At 46.2% G+C, this 15,503-nt stretch overlaps 6 protein-coding genes across 6 annotated transcripts; 1 reads left to right on the forward strand and 5 right to left on the reverse strand.

Annotated features, from left to right (window-relative positions):
• Positions 1 to 101: 101 nt before the first annotated feature.
• On the reverse strand, positions 102 to 1,714 carry N7477_001606 (MFS transporter; the record flags this gene model as incomplete). The annotated part of the gene is made up of 2 exons (XM_056963269.1): positions 102 to 483; positions 540 to 1,714. The coding sequence occupies 2 exons, from the start codon at positions 1,712 to 1,714 to the stop codon at positions 102 to 104; spliced, it is 1,557 nt and encodes a 518-aa protein (XP_056826188.1).
• A 1,767-nt stretch (positions 1,715 to 3,481) lies between these two features.
• Positions 3,482 to 4,081, reverse strand: N7477_001607 (Glycoside hydrolase family 3; the record flags this gene model as incomplete). The annotated part of the gene is made up of 1 exon (XM_056963270.1): positions 3,482 to 4,081. The coding sequence occupies one exon, from the start codon at positions 4,079 to 4,081 to the stop codon at positions 3,482 to 3,484; it is 600 nt and encodes a 199-aa protein (XP_056826189.1).
• A 1,145-nt stretch (positions 4,082 to 5,226) lies between these two features.
• On the reverse strand, positions 5,227 to 6,234 carry N7477_001608 (uncharacterized protein; the record flags this gene model as incomplete). The annotated part of the gene is made up of 3 exons (XM_056963271.1): positions 5,227 to 5,327; positions 5,377 to 5,686; positions 6,040 to 6,234. The coding sequence occupies 3 exons, from the start codon at positions 6,232 to 6,234 to the stop codon at positions 5,227 to 5,229; spliced, it is 606 nt and encodes a 201-aa protein (XP_056826190.1).
• A 3,231-nt stretch (positions 6,235 to 9,465) lies between these two features.
• N7477_001609 (uncharacterized protein) lies at positions 9,466 to 9,771 on the reverse strand (the record flags this gene model as incomplete). Its single annotated transcript, XM_056963272.1, has 1 exon — positions 9,466 to 9,771. The coding sequence occupies one exon, from the start codon at positions 9,769 to 9,771 to the stop codon at positions 9,466 to 9,468; it is 306 nt and encodes a 101-aa protein (XP_056826191.1).
• Positions 9,772 to 10,212: 441 nt separating this feature from the next.
• N7477_001610 (oxidoreductase) lies at positions 10,213 to 10,476 on the forward strand (the record flags this gene model as incomplete). Its single annotated transcript, XM_056963273.1, has 2 exons — positions 10,213 to 10,306; positions 10,355 to 10,476. The coding sequence occupies 2 exons, from the start codon at positions 10,213 to 10,215 to the stop codon at positions 10,474 to 10,476; spliced, it is 216 nt and encodes a 71-aa protein (XP_056826192.1).
• Positions 10,477 to 12,942: 2,466 nt separating this feature from the next.
• On the reverse strand, positions 12,943 to 14,811 carry N7477_001611 (uncharacterized protein; the record flags this gene model as incomplete). Its single annotated transcript, XM_056963274.1, has 5 exons — positions 12,943 to 13,140; positions 13,242 to 13,604; positions 13,654 to 14,020; positions 14,083 to 14,241; positions 14,660 to 14,811. The coding sequence occupies 5 exons, from the start codon at positions 14,809 to 14,811 to the stop codon at positions 12,943 to 12,945; spliced, it is 1,239 nt and encodes a 412-aa protein (XP_056826193.1).
• Between the last annotated feature and the right edge of the window lie 692 nt (positions 14,812 to 15,503).

Genomic DNA, 15,503 nt, shown 5'->3' on the forward strand with positions numbered 1-15,503 from the left:
CTAATTATTATATACAATCTAAATCCTGGTCTTTTTTTCATCCTCTTCACACTCGCGCTGTTTCTGCTTCCGTACCTTCTTCCGTGCTCGACGACAGTGACTCAGAACTTTGATTCGGCTCCTCTCTGGGACCCAGTTTCTTCGTCCTTTTTCTTTTGCGCAGGCTTTATGGGTGCAAACTTGCTCCGGACCCGAATCTGCTTCCCAAACCTGTAGAACAGGAACGGAATAATTGCCAGTACGGCAGCCACGCCGCCAATTAGACTTCCACCTCCTCCCACGCCTAGCGCATGGAACATCTGGTTCGTGAATAGCGGTGCAGCCGCACCACAGGCTGACCTGGCGATGGTGTTCGCAGCAATCGCAGAGGCAGCATACATCAAATAGACATCCACGAGATAATTCAAATAAGCAACAAAAATGAGAAGAAGCATACTCGAGAGGAAGCAACCGGCGAGTGTGGGGACTATCCAATGGACATTGCTATTTGAGAATCAGCATCGCCTAGTCTTCTGTTTATTGGGGTTTGCAATACTCACTTGTATTCGGCAGACCATGCGAACCAGAACATGGTAGCAGAGAAGCCAATACCACCAATCATAGCCAATGGTAGCCGGTCTTCGGGGACGAAATCTTCGATTTTCTTCTCGCCTCTTTCAATCTTTTTCTGGCGGAGATGCGTGTCCACCAGCACGATAACGCCACCAAGCAAAGCGCCGACAACAGTGCCAATCAAAGGCAACTCTCCCACGCCCGAGTTCCAACCACGCTTCTCCTGGAAAACAATTGGATAGATGGTAAACAGCATATAGAGCAAGGTGTAGACAACTGCCATGTAGATAGCGCAGAGCAGAGAGATTGTGTCGAACAGGATGATCCACGGCCGTATCAGCGCTACCTTGTAGATGCTAACAAGTGTTCGGTCGCTGGCCTCGACCGCAGCCTGGACATTCTCGTAGCCTGGGATCTTTGCCTTCCGAATCCGTTTCGCCTTGTGATACAATATTATAGGAGCGTACGTTTCGGGTATGGTTAGCATGACAATTGCCGTCGCACCGCCTAGCCAAAGAAGCACGTAGAAGCTCCAACGCCAATCTTCCTTCAATTCAAGGAAGCCTGCAACGACGGGTCCGAGAGCGGGCCCCATATAGACCATCGCGGAGAATCCAGCCATCGCATTGGAGCGCTGGAGTGGGTCCCATAGATCGGCAAGAACTCCGGGGCTGTTACTTAAAGGAGCGGAAACAAATGTGCCTGTTAAAAATCGTCCCACTAGCAGTGCACCGAGATTTGGCGCGAAAGCGCAAAGGAAGTTGAAGGCCAGATAAAGCAAGAAAGAGATATAGAAGATCCATCGACGGCCAAAAAATTCGCTCAGGGGTGCGAACACCAGAGGACCGGCGCAATAACCAAGCAAGAATACCGTGATGGTCAGACCTGCCACCTCTGTCGAGATCCCAAATTCTTCAGATATGGACCCGAAACATCCACTGGGGGAACTTGAAGCAAATGTCGCATTCACAACCAGCAGCACAGCGCTCACAGTGATCGCGATGCGGCGGCGCATCGACCAGTTGCGGGGGTTCTCGATGTCCCCAGGGGCAAAGTCGACATAGCCATCATCGTTGAGGTAAGGCGGACTTTCATGTCGAAGGTCTTTGGTGCGATACGGTTTATTCACCGCGTGGGACAGGACTCGCACGATAGCTGCCATGATGAATGAACAGAGTCGAAAGAAACCATCACCCCGCCAGTCGGTGAAATAAAGGATGAGCTATCAAGCACTAGACATGGGCCCTTTTGTGACCAGTCATCTTTTATTAATGCCCATTTTCAGCATGACATAATTTTCACCGACTTGTGATCAAGTTTCGGGCGTGCGTTAATGTCCGAGGTTTATCTCCGCATATCTCCTGGTGGTTCGGTTCTGGTCAGTGGCAGTAAATGCCGAGGCTCAAAACTCTATCGCGATCGCCGATCCCTGACGCCCGATACACTTTGTCATCGGGCAAGGTCGAGCCTCACATCTGGATGTTCTACATCAAAATGAAAGATATTGAAAAATAAAAAGACCACAAGCGATCTTTGAAGTCGGAGATGATTATGTGTTGACCGAAATCGAGCTGATAGATTAGGAGGCCATCATGCCCCCGCACTAATCACCATCCTAGCAAAGGCGAATCCGCGATGCCGTAAAGAAGTTCGGAAAAAGACCACCAAACCTTCCAAATATATTATCTCGAGATGACAGTGACTTCAGCCTCCGATGATTCGGCCAGACATGTTCGGCAAATTTTCCGATCTTTTTTATCGCTTCGGTGAATGGTTGCACAAAGACCACCCAGAGTTATATATAGATGTGAATGGCGCCCAGGTGTACCAAGAACCCAATTCATCTTGTTGTAGAGTTGTTGCAGAGTAAAAGTGCATTACAGAATTGAGTCTACATTGTCAACAGTAACATGTGACATAATCCCAAGGGTATCTGTGTTCCAGGTTTTGTCATCATGGAGAGCGATGATGAAAGCTTTGAATCATTAATGAACATTTCCACCTTGAGCCAAGAGGCAATTTTGGGTAAGGGCTCAATTACTCAGCGCAATCAAAGGTGGGCGTGTCTTCATGGAGAAACGCCTAGGTGCGGGGCGGCCAAAGTAGTGGAATAGGATCACCTTTAGTATAAATCAGTTTTCGACTGCAGGAGAAAAATTCTCCCAAAGTATCGATCACTTGGCATCGCCTAGTATTACTTTGTGATTTTGCCGATCATTTCCAAACTTTCTAGACACATCATCCTATGAGCTCAATCAAGGAAAGTCTGGCAGAGAAATGTGTTTCCAGACAAGACCAGTCTGATTCGCCTAATTTACTGACAGGCTTTGCTTGAGAAAGCGCCCACGAGAAGCACAGAGTTATCTTGAATATAATTCGCACCGTCGCTCAACTCCGTCTTGTTTTTAGAAAATCACCGCAGCAAGTCCAAGCCAACATATTAAGGTGTGGCTTTACTTGCAGCAACATTATTAACGTGAAGGCCATGGCGCCCCGGCTAGCAGGACTAGCCAATTGAGTAGCCCAGCGTAGCAGCGTACGGTGAATAATCGGAATGGAAACAAGTTTCTGAACTGCACTGGCATCTGTCTCATGACGGTCAAAGTCAAGAACATGTGGCCGATTAGGCGTAGTTCAACTTCAAATTCAAGTACCGAGAAGCCTCCTAAACATCAGACAGGAGCGCTAACCAAAGTTGACTTGATCACCATCGATGGAGATGATTCATTGTGGTGAGTCATATATTATCAGGGCACGGATACTCATCAAGACTATCTCCGCCTCTTTACGATCTCTTTCACCATCGAGGTTTGATTGGAAGGTAGTTTCTTTTCTATCAAATGTCGTAAATCTTGCATTTTAATGAAGAAGGGGAAGACTTGGCGAAATTGCCAGGCTCATTTGTTAGAGGCGTAAGCTGTGAACGCGCTCAGCGGCACTGAGTCTTCGTCTGACAGGATCGCAATCCATTCCACCAAGCCGTTTGCTCGACATTGAAAGTAGCAGAAAGGGGAGTGTGAGCACTAGAATCACCAACTAGGACGGTGTATCGCCCATTTTCCTGCACCCACGCATGTTTATACTCGTCCCAAAAGCTTGTTGCATACTTTTTCGAGATATGAAGGGTGACGCGCTCGGACTTGCCTGCTGGAATGAACACCTTGCGGAATCCCTTCAACTCCTTGAGAGGTCTCCAAATGCTAGGTGAATGTTGAGCAACATAGACCTGAACAACTTCAGCGCCATCCACGTCTCCAGTATTGTGAACATCAAGAGCCACAGCGAGCGTATCATCGAACTCTTGAAGTGAAAGCGAGCTATATTTGAACGTCGTGTAGCTCAAGCCAAAACCGAATGGGAAGGCGACATTTCTTTGGCATTTCTCATAGAAGCGGTAGCCGACATAGACGCCCTCACCGTAGATCGTACGTCCTTTCTCGCTTCGATAATTCAAGAAAGCCGGATTGTCTTCGTTGCGATGCGGAAAGCTCAATGGTAACTTGCCGCTAGGTTTCACATTACCAAACATGCAATCGTTATCGACATCGCCTGGTTTTGAAACGAAAGATGCCAGGGAACTGGTTTAACGGTTCTTCAACCACGTCCACATCTATTAACCCATATTGGAAGTAGAGAAGGTTCAGGGATATGTGAGGGATTGTGCTTTCAATGGCCTGGATTGGGATGCTAAATCATGCTTGCTAGTAAGTTCGTCCCAGGCGTGCGACGGATCCGAAAACTCGAAAGCCCTTATTGCAGAAGGTTTTTGCAAGAGCGTCACCTATTCCACCTTCACTGCAACCGGTAATGAGAACTGTCTTATGACCCATTGTTGCGATTAATTATTTGGAGCACAACGATTTTTTTTGTTACTCAGAGTAATGTTGAAATTGAGGGAATGCAAGCGGGATTCACAAGATACGCACGCATTCCTGATGAAGCAAGGAATAATTGAGCGACTACGCCCGGGGACCCAAAGCGTATTGTCTGTCTGTAGATTAGCAATCATGCGTTCATCAATAATCAATTCTGGCGGAGGTCATTGACCTTCGCGAACGCTGACATACTGATGTGGCTGGGTCAACCGTCATTCCCGGTCGTTTTTTTCCCCGGCCTCCAGCTACCCGTTGCTTTCGGCCCACTCCACTAGTCTATTACAATCGACGAACCGTGGTACCCATTCATTTCGCAAGGCTCTCATACCGCAAACTTTGTAGATTGAATGGGTTAGAACCTTGGCGAGTAAGTGTTCGAGAGAAGGTTGAATGAAAAGCAGTCTGCAACAGTGGCCACTAACATCCTCAAAGTACGACTGTCCGAGGCGGTCACCAGGTCAAAACCTACTACGAGTCATCCCATGCACCCGTCTGATCAGCGTTCTACTTAGAAAGAGTCGTCGAGACACAGAGTCAGAGGCTACCGCATCCGACCGAGGGTCCAACACTCACGCGAGGTATTTCTTCAAGTCCCCCTTACGCCACGTGGCGGTTTCCCAGACACAGTATGATCCGTTAGAAAACACCATGAGTTCGTATGATTACTTGAATATTAAACCTGATCGTGTTTTTCAATACACCTATGTGATCAATGGGACAAGAACCAAAACAGGTACTGTTGTATGCATAGACATATCGGGCGTATGTCGGCAATTTATTAATGCTCATATACAAGTAGTTAATCATTACACACAATTTTCGAAGAGCGCAGGGCCTCCTCCACCTCATTGCGTTGAAACCCAGGTGTCCGACCCAAGCAAACTCCTCTGCTGGTCAACGCTATTAAGGTTAGAACAAGGCAGTCATTACGAGCCAGGTGTGGAATTACCTGATATAAACTGTGAGACATTGATGTTGGTCTGCACTTTTGAGAGCTTGGTTGACTCATCAACTGACGTAACCAGAACAACATTCTTGTCTCGAAGATATTCTTCCAGATCTCGCAAGTCAAACCAATCCCCTTCTAGTTGCTTTCGCAGATCAGCATCGACCAGTGACAAGGGGTCCTCCACTGTTGCCCATCTCTCATAATGAGGGACAAAGCCACCCGTGCCTTCGTCCCGTGTCAAGGGGCCGGGATAGTGGGTTCCTGCACCCCCTAACCCGAAAAAGGGAACTTCTTCCCATCCGTCCAGCGGCTTTTGGCTTACTTAAGCATATAATTTTGCTTTGAAGTAAGACGTGAGGTTTTCGCGGCTCATCATTCTAAAAATTAGCCCAAAGGGCCTTTGAAGTTGATCTAGGCCGATAGACGGATTGCATAGAGCAAGATGTCCCTGGTAGAGGGCTGCTAAGAGCAGTCTTTCAATGAATTCGGAAACCTCTATACTGGACGTTCCTGGTGAATTGACAGTATGTGGCAGGAGTTCACTGTTGGAATGAGATAATCCAGTATCAACGGGGGCAAGTGGAGGGGGATGTTGGGTGAGGGGCGCTTGATTGTGGGTTGTTGTGAGGATAGCGAGTCAACAGTCTTATTAAGGTCAACTACCTTGTTGGAGTCAATTGTCTTGTGCGAGTCAACCGGAACCCGTCTCTCGTCGTCGATGTTTGAAGCGGATGCCAGAGAAAGGAATGTTATCATTGTGTCACGTAGATTCGCCGTCAGAGCAGAGTGTGACCTAAGCACCCCACTTTGCACCAGGTTCTCACTAAAAGACAGCATAGCAGAGCTCATCCTCTCCATTGAGGTCTCCAGAAGGGAAATCCGATCCTTGAGGATTGCGACAGAGGCTTGCTGTCGTGAACGATATGCACGTTGTGCCAGGCGAGTTTGCGTGCGACGACGCTGTCATAAGTAGTGGTTCGGTCAGAAAACCCACAACATTGGTGGAGGTAGATTGATGGCCTACAAACCTCTTCAGGGGTTTCCTTAATGTCATGAGCCTCCCGGGGAGCTCCAAGGTTCTTCGCTGACACCACAGCCTTCTTGGGTCCACGTCGCTGGCATTTCTGTGGCCGTGGTGCCGTCGGTTTAGAAACAGGTGTTGGGTTTGTATTTGTCGGATTTAAGTAAGATACGAACCCAAGAGCTAAGTCGCCTGGACTGGAAGATGGCGCACTACTTTGAGCACTCTGTGAATTGTATGAATCGGGTAGGGGTTGGGAGCGGGATGAGAGCAGTGAGGTGATATCAGAGGCCGCGGACTCATGTAATGATGGGCGACTTGGTTCGGGCAATGATGTCTGATGGAAATCTTCCCAATTGAAGAAATTCATATCGCTAGATAGCCGCGGTGATACTTGCTGGTCCATTCCGTGACAAATACGGTCACGAATACGCTCACGGTGAGATCAAAACGATGGTCCGCCTGCCAAGAAGAAAAATAAATTGTATGAGGATCCGACAAATTTTTCCTGATCGACCAATCATTTGGTATCTCAGCAGACAGGCCGTTTCAAGATTAGTTAGCTGAGGGATAAACACATGCTGAGAAAATGACGAGAAGTGGTAAATTACTTTTGGAGTCACAAAGTTGACTGTGGCTCGGCATGATCACTCATCATTCCGTTTGATGACGTAATAAACAAATGTGACTAACGTGGTCGGTAAACGAGTGACGCATGTAAGCGAGTGACGCACCCCAAAACACCATAGTAAATGGGATAACTCACAACCTTATATCTCAACAACCATAGCTTCTCGTAAGACTTCCTCATAAGCGTATATTATTTAAGTTAATTCTAATGTTTTTTGAAAGTCTCAAAGGGTTTTAGGAAGTAGTGGTCAGATAACATATCCTTAAAGCTCAACCACCAAAATTACAGTGTATTTTTGGTAAAAGCTGTCAAATTAGGATTAAACTAAACCAGGCTTTCTTTACCAGACTTTTAATGCACTAATTCAGTAGAATTATGTATATTGAGAAGAATGAGCTTATTGTTGTTGAGATACATTGTTGCATTTACTATAGTGTTTTGGGGTGCGTCACTCGCTTACATGCGTCACTCGTTTACCGACCACGTTATCATTGGATGGATTGGGATACATGCTTACTAATGGGTCTTGCGATAGTAAGGCGGCAAATTCACCCACAGATTAACCATCACGACCAAGACAGCACTGAGCTGATGGGCAACGTTGCCATGGAACGTCCTACTCTAGAGTCATATCAACAATAATTTAAATAATAATTGAATTGTATTCAGCACATAGTTTAAAGTTAAGTTCTCAGCAATTCAGATCAGTCAAACATCCCTTGTCTAATTTGTGCAGGAGAGATCAATCTATTGAAGGTTAGGCCGAGCGTGGCGGCTTAGCGGAAGCTAGAGACTGGAAGTCATGGATCCAAGAATACCATATTTCCATCACTAAAAGACCCATTGCCTAGACAAAATCCGAGACCTGATGACCTCCATGCATTCAAGAGGTCAGCTTGTTAGGATAGCATGCCTAGAAAGACTCTGCCTCTACGCAAAGCACCATCGATATACATACTACATTAAAATGGACCAGATGTGCCTGCCTAGGGCCATGCACGCACTGCATCAATTTATTATCTATGTCGTCGGAAAGAAATGAAGTACAGCTTGCTGGTATGACTCCATCGGTATGCAAAACACTCGCTAGGCGTACTCCCAAGAGGAATCGCAGAATATCTCACCCCACACTGCAATTCTCTTCACCCAGAAGCGTGGACGATAAAGTACCAATCGCGGGTTGGAGCTCAATGCATCAGCTACTATCCGAAAGAAATGCGAATTACTATTTCCCACGGGAGCAACTCGCGATTTGAATTTCGGTGTTTGTGGAACTGATTAGTGAGAGCCATACCACGAGCATCACTAGCGGGACCGGGTGTTGTGCCTATCGATGTGCCTATTGATCCTATATTGCCTGCGATGCCAATCACGACTAATATTTTGGAGGCTACCATCGTGCTCATGGAGAACGTCAAGACGAGGATAAGCTGCGATTTAAGGCTTGTATTCGTCGGCTTCAACCAACGAGGTTTACGGAGCCTGTCATGTCGTAGAAGACTCCTTTTATATATCAGCCTCATTGTTTCTAAGCGTTTCGAGCGAACAATCAATTTATCGATCAGTTGCTTCTTCTTAGCTGCCTAGAAAGAGTCATCACGGTTCTACCCTCTCACCGGCTTCTCACTCTGTCTATCGCGCACACCCCTTCTCACCAATTTGTCACCTGAATGATTTGATTGCCCGAATTCTTTGACAACTATCAGAACTTTTTCTGCTTTTCCTTACACATACGACCATAGGGTGTGGAGAACAGGGCTTCCCGTCCGCTCAGCCGTACTTAAGCCACACGCCGGCAGGTTAGTAGTTGGGTGGGTGACCACCAGCGAATCCCTGCTGTTGTATGTTTTTCTTTTTCCTCCAAATTCTTTTCGATCATCGTTCCGAATTGACTCACGCTTTTTCCCTTTCCAAGCGCTCTCACATCCACGCCATTATGACTTAGCCTGCGCGGCCTCTTTCTACCTCATAAGTTTTATGCTCAGTGGTTCCCCTCTGTTACGCTTCGCAACCTCAACAAAAGTTTCCAATTGGACGCAGGGTCCGCTGAGATGATCTTACAGCACTTTCCGCTGAGAGTACTAAGGAATTGACATGAAGCTCCAGTGTCTGACTTGCTACGGCCAAATTTCGCCTTAAAGTGGTCGTTGGACAGAAGCTCTTCCGAATCCCGCTTCGTCGGTGACCGAATCATGAAACCTCCCGACGGGTTTCCCTCAGCCACGAAATCTTTTTTATCTATGACCTAATCGCAGCAGGCTCGCCCCGTTGACTATGCAACCATCTCTAGCACCTCAGGACTTCCAGCTTCCATGTCTCGGAGTCCATTTTTGTAGCTGTCTTGTCCACGATTTCAATAGACTTGCGCTAAGCCTCAGAAAAATTATATGAACAACACGTTGACCCTAGTAATTGGTTCTAGATCTATCCTTTTCGTTCAAAGTTTTTTTTTTAAAAAAACCTGGACTCGCGCAAACAATCTCAGAATGGGGCCTAACAGGGCTTTGACCTTGTCCTCGTCGTGGCGGGGTGCCTGAGCGGTAGCTGGAGAGCGGACTTGCTCCAGTGTGGTTTGGGGAACGAGACCAGTGCTAGTTTCGAGGACGTACTCGTCCGGGAATATAGGGTTCTCATTGCGTCCAACATAGGGGTAGTTGATGTCAAGTGGTAAGGGCTGTTCTGGAATTTCAGAGTCGCGGCGATTATCTCGCGGTTGAAATTCGGATGGCTTAGGTTCGGCCATCTTGAGTTGAACAATGTGCAATTATAGAATAAAGCTAGTATAATACTTTGTTTTTCAGGTACAAAGCGTTAGGGATTCACAGGCTACAACGATATTTATAAGTAGACTAATTGTAAGGGAGTCGCCCGTGTATGTGGTAGTATATACGTAATGCTTGCACGCCGACCAATCTCCGAGATAGACCGTACATGTGCGGACGCTTGCGATCCTCCGATATCAAGTCTTAGACACCGCCCTTTCTGCTAAATTAACCTATCGAGAGTTTCGGAGTCGGAAGGGTTCTGAAGTCAACTAACACTACCTACCGCGAAGAGAATCTTGTGATGGGTCAGGAGCCAATTCAGAGTTCATCACTCTGAAGCAGGACTCAATCGCTAAGGTGCGCCTATTGGACAACCTCTATGTATTGAGGATATTCGTGTCTTCCTTGGTGCTTTGGGAATGCCTGACCTTGCGGCCAATTCCTCCTTCTATGAAATGGGGAAACCCAGAAACGGCGAAAATATTTTTATCTCCGCTACTAGCGGTACTACAGGTTAATTTATTGCGTAGCTTGCGAAACGAGAGGGGCTAAGAATTTTAGGTAGTGTTGGCTCGGATAGAAAGCTAGACTATCTGCTTAACGCACTGAGGTTCGATAGTGGCTTTAACTATAAGAAGGAGAAGCTATTTAATGCTCTTGCTGCTTTACTCCGTAAGGCCTAGACATTTATTACGAAAAACTTAGAAGGCGAGCACCTTGAGGCTACATTGGAAGCACTGAATTCTTTTGGTCGTATCGTCGCTTACGGTATGATGTCCGATCAGAATAGAGATCGTTCTGTGCAAAGAATTTCCACGAGTGATTACAAAACGCTGCGGCCTTTGTAGCGTTTCTCCTCAGGGAAACCACTTTTCGTAACGAGATTGACTTCTTCCAGCTGATATCATTTGTACCCTTCCGTCTTGACAACAGCAGACTTCCCTACTTAAGAGCTGCCCAAGCCTGGAGAGCACCGGCAATTGCTGTCATGATCCCCCTACCCCTCAGGCTTCTGTGAAGATACGAAGCTGAGCTAGCCCAGGCAATGACAACAATGAGAGCAGCAATTGTACGGCTCAGAGGCTCTTCTAGTGACTTTGGGGTCTGAGACCACTGCATATTGAGCAAGCCTGTACTCGTCCATGTTAGCTAAAAGCAAGAAAATACCAGTAAAAACCTAGTAAGCACACCCTTGATACCATTCAACCGTGCTGCAAGTGAAAGCAATATTGGTAAAGCTTGAAATTGCTCAAGGGCGCTGGAATGGACTCGCTGAGTACTAAAAGCAAGTAAGATTTCTAATTCCTCATCCAAACAATTATCATTTAATGTTTCGAGGAAGCTCACCGCATGCCTTATAGCGACTAGGAAAAGAGCCATATCCCACGACTTGAAGCAGATACGGAGAGGGCATCTTTTGCACATTCTCAATAAAAAGATACTGCGCACATCGAAAGCTCGGGAATGAGAGAGCTTAGGGAAAGCAAAGATATTTCAGGTAATTGATATTTAAATATGAATAACTTCCAGCTTGCACGATAAACTCTGTTGGAAGTCATTTGCTAGGGCTCGGTATTCTTCAGTTGAACGAGCTGACAATGATGGTGGATCACAGAAATAGTGCGGGACAATAAACTGTCTGGCCCAGCACTAGCGATAAATAAACTTTAACCAGAATATCTCGGCATCCAGGCTTACCTTTGGTTCCATGCAATAATGCAGCAATGCAACAGCTGTGACCATGAGTGCTCAACAGAGGCTCATCAAAGACTCCAGAGGAAACAATATTTCTAGAAATATTCTCAATGGTGCACAAATACCTTGGCTGTAGAAGTAATTGGACGGATGCTCGATTCCAGGGTCTAAAAGCTAGATTCCGCGGTGTGGCAGAATAAGACCGAGTTTGGAAAAAGCCCACAGTCATAGGTTGCAATTCTTATCTTTCACCTTACTGCAGATGCCTAAGCTGTGTATCAATTGTTTTAATCCGATCAGTAGGAAAATCTTAGATTTCTTTCTTTACATCTGATATTTAATTGATGATGGTACACCGCGACATCCATTGGCAGTTCTTAAGACAAGGAAACTATTCGCGTATTTCTAAAAGTATCGCTGGCTCACATCTCCATATTCAGTCGCTCCCTAATATTGAGTTCGACATGCATCAGGATACATGTATTCTAACCACTCGTTGAGAGATTGCCATATTTCATTCTGGTATTGGCATATTTTCTCCGCTTTTTCTTGATGAGAGTGACTTTCTGATCGGAATTTAGGACAGGTTCTCTCTCGAGCTGAATTGAAGTGTGCATCACTTTTATGTTCAATGGCCCTCGTCAATGTGGCGCCATAGAAGTAGTCGCGAAGGTATCCATGTTCATTCTTAGTCACTCCAAAATGACTGAAAAGCGCATTCTCTGCAATATACGTTGCACTAACCGGATTCGAATCATCCGTGGCGATGTTAATCGGGAGATTGGCGCGTTTTCGCTGGTCGTGATGGTCCGGCGAAAATCGCAGTTCTTGTTCACCATTGCCCTGAGACTTATTGTCCAATTCGAATGCCATGTTTGCGGACTGAGGTTTATTGTGATTTCCGAAGTGCTGTGGATCGTTTGTGGATGTACATTGACTATCCGGAGAAGCTTCGCTGTGCTCGTGCCGTGACCTTTCGCGGTGGAAGCTGCAACCTCCAGCAAATGGGAAGTTTTCAGAAGTGAAGCATCTATCCCCGGAGATTTCTTGGCCAGGTCGTTTGATTCCACGTAGTCTAAGTCTTTTCAGATCGTCGTCCTTCCATAAAGCTGTGTGGAGGACGGGACCCCTCGAGGCTGAGCCTTGCATTCAGTGTGGTTGTGACCCTGTCGTAATAAGGTACTAAAATATTGACATTGACGTAAGTGTAGTTTTCCGTTGCTGCCTCGAGTATAATTTAAAAGGTGAGGGAACAGATTTTTTCTTTCAATTTTGATAGTCCAGTGCAACGATAGATTCCGAGGTTGTAAATCCAAAATTGGCCTCGGCTAATCGGGTTTAATAGACGAATCCCGCCGAGCGACTAATTTTTTGATGACCGACTGGTCCTCGCTTTTCAGACTTGCACGCACTCTGATAATATTGCATTCGTGAACAGAAACTAAGAATTATGCTCAAAGAGCATACCGAAAACTAGGAATCTGTCGGTCTGTCTTGTTCGTTTGTTCTGCAACGAGATCTTGCAAGTTAGTAATCTCCATGTGGCCCTGATTGGACTCTCGTCTCTTGTTTTCCCAGACATAGAATGAGAAAAGTAAAATAAGGAAAAGAACACCCAATGCAAGTCCGCATAGCGAGGCACGGATACCGGTCTAATCAAGTGTAAGTTTTTGAATGATAAAAGGGTTGTCAATTGGGAGAACGTACCCCATAAACAGGCTCCTCTGAAGCCAAAAAAAAATTGTGGACCCACAATGTTTCCTACGCAATAGGCAGCAAAAACCGCAACGCTGACCGTACTTCTTTTCGTAACACCAGCGACATTTGAGCTAACGACACTCAAGACGAGGGGAATGTTAACAGCAAAAACCGCGACAAAGCACAGTCCAACCATCTTCGCAATCTTCTGTTCGTCACTAAGTGTGTATATCATAGCGGTGCCAATAACGGAGACTATGACGTTGAGCGCCATTGCTGGGATGCGGGAGGACGCGATGTATGTGGCGATAGTCGCAGTAATGACAAGGAAGACAAGTTGAGAAAGACCTAGTGGCATCTGAATCAACAATGATTTAAAAGCAGAGTAACCGAATCCTTTAACAATGATGGCACCAAACTGTAATAGTATTAGCATTTTATGAAGATAATCTTGATCATTAACATACGCTGGTAAGCCCGCCATTGGCAAGATTCACGCAAAAGGTATAAAATACCAAGAGCCACGCCTGCGGGTCTTTTGCTGCATCCATAACTTGGCTCCATTGGAATGGCGTGGATTCAGCGGCACCAGTTTTATTTGACAGTGTTCGTTGCACGGCAATGGTTCGCTCCGTAGGTGTGAGGAATGAAGCCGTGCCAGGCGAATCAGGTAGCACGAAGAAGAGAAATACCGCATAACCGGAAGTGATGGCTCCCAAGGCCAGGAATAAGAGGCGCCAGCTCTGTAGATCCGAGGCAGAATGCCCGATTCCATATGCGACAACACCGCCGATTATGTTGGCGATGCAATTGCCAACGAACCATGCACCTTGGCTAAGAAAGTCATGAATGTTAGCTTTACTCGTTGTTCTTCGCTTTTCTTACGGAATAATTACCGTGCCGGCTGCTCTTCGCGCTTATAGAACATCCCAGTTATTAATCCAAAGCCTGGTGCGACCGCAGCTTCACCAACTCCGAGAAAGAATCGTGCAGTGATCAATCCAGCGAAGTTCTGGCAAGCTGCATGGCACATCAGGACGCCACCCCACAGAAAACTGTCAAGTAGACTGCATCAGAGAAGGGAGTCGCTATAACCAGAGCATTGAGAGGACTCACACAGATACCGCCAAATACTTTCCCAACGGGAGACGGACAATCAAATAAGAAGTAGGCCAGCTCCAAGCCAGGTATCCAAAGTAAAATATCGCGGAGCACCATGTATATTGTGAACCAACGAGATGCTTTCAAGAAATTAGCGTCTGCTGATAGATAAGGAAGAGCGTTACATGAATGGGAGATAGCCTCACGAGATCTGCTCTCAAATTCAAAAGCGTTGCTTGACTTATAGCCAGTTTGTCCATGTATTGAAGCATGTAGCACACTCCCATAGTTGGTATCATGCTAATAGTATGGATAAGCACTCTTCCTGCACTATTCAAGAAGTGACCTTGTTCAAGTCAATTTGCAACTTACAAAAGATCAAGTTTCCTCAACAGTCGACGTTCCTCTTCAGGGGATGCCTGGTATTCAATGATCTCGCCAGTACTGTCATCTTGGCCTATTTCTTTTGCGACTGATAGCCCTTTCTCATTGCCGGTAGGTCGATCCTGTTGAGATTTCTCCATATTTGATAATTTGATTGACATCAAAAGTAGAATTAAGACGGGATGGTAGTGCCTCTGGTCAAGATTAGCAGTCCAGACCAAAGACAAAAGCTGATCTTTTATACAACTCTTCTTCCAAAACCTTGTCTGACTGCTGGACGCAATCCTGTGTCATGTTATCGGGAAGCATTCATCAATGAGTCTCGCTTAGCTGGACCCAATCTACAGCAACACGCATCGACACATTTTCTTCAGGAGGTAAGTGTCCAAGATGGCATCTGATTGACGAATGAAATGACGATGAACAACGCCCCATTCCCATTCAATCCTTCCCCTCTTATCGATAACTGTGCTGTTTCCCGCGGAAAGTTAGATTGGGGGTCAGTCAATAGTCTGGAGAGAGAGGAGGCGTCACCTCGGCAAATAACACCATCATGGCGATTTCAGGTCGGCAATAATCTTGTGTATGATTGAAGGTCGGCAATGAGCTTATTGGTGATTGGTTGGTACTCTAAATCTTAGCCTGATGTCGGCAACTGGGGAATTCAATCGCTCCCCCGCATTCGTGCTCGTTATCTCATGCCGCGTCCGGACAGATAACGATACCGCTATGAAGATAGAGGAGATGTGTTAGTAAAAAAAGGACTTGGATTCGACACATTTGACGACTCTACCATCCAATCCGAGAAGCATGCATATAGTAGATCTAATTA

The sequence above is a fragment of the Penicillium maclennaniae genome (assembly GCF_028827695.1).
Source record: "Penicillium maclennaniae strain IBT 15551 chromosome Unknown utg000002l:1.0-2354659.0:1.0-2356205.0, whole genome shotgun sequence".
Lineage (NCBI taxonomy): Eukaryota > Fungi > Ascomycota > Eurotiomycetes > Eurotiales > Aspergillaceae > Penicillium > Penicillium maclennaniae.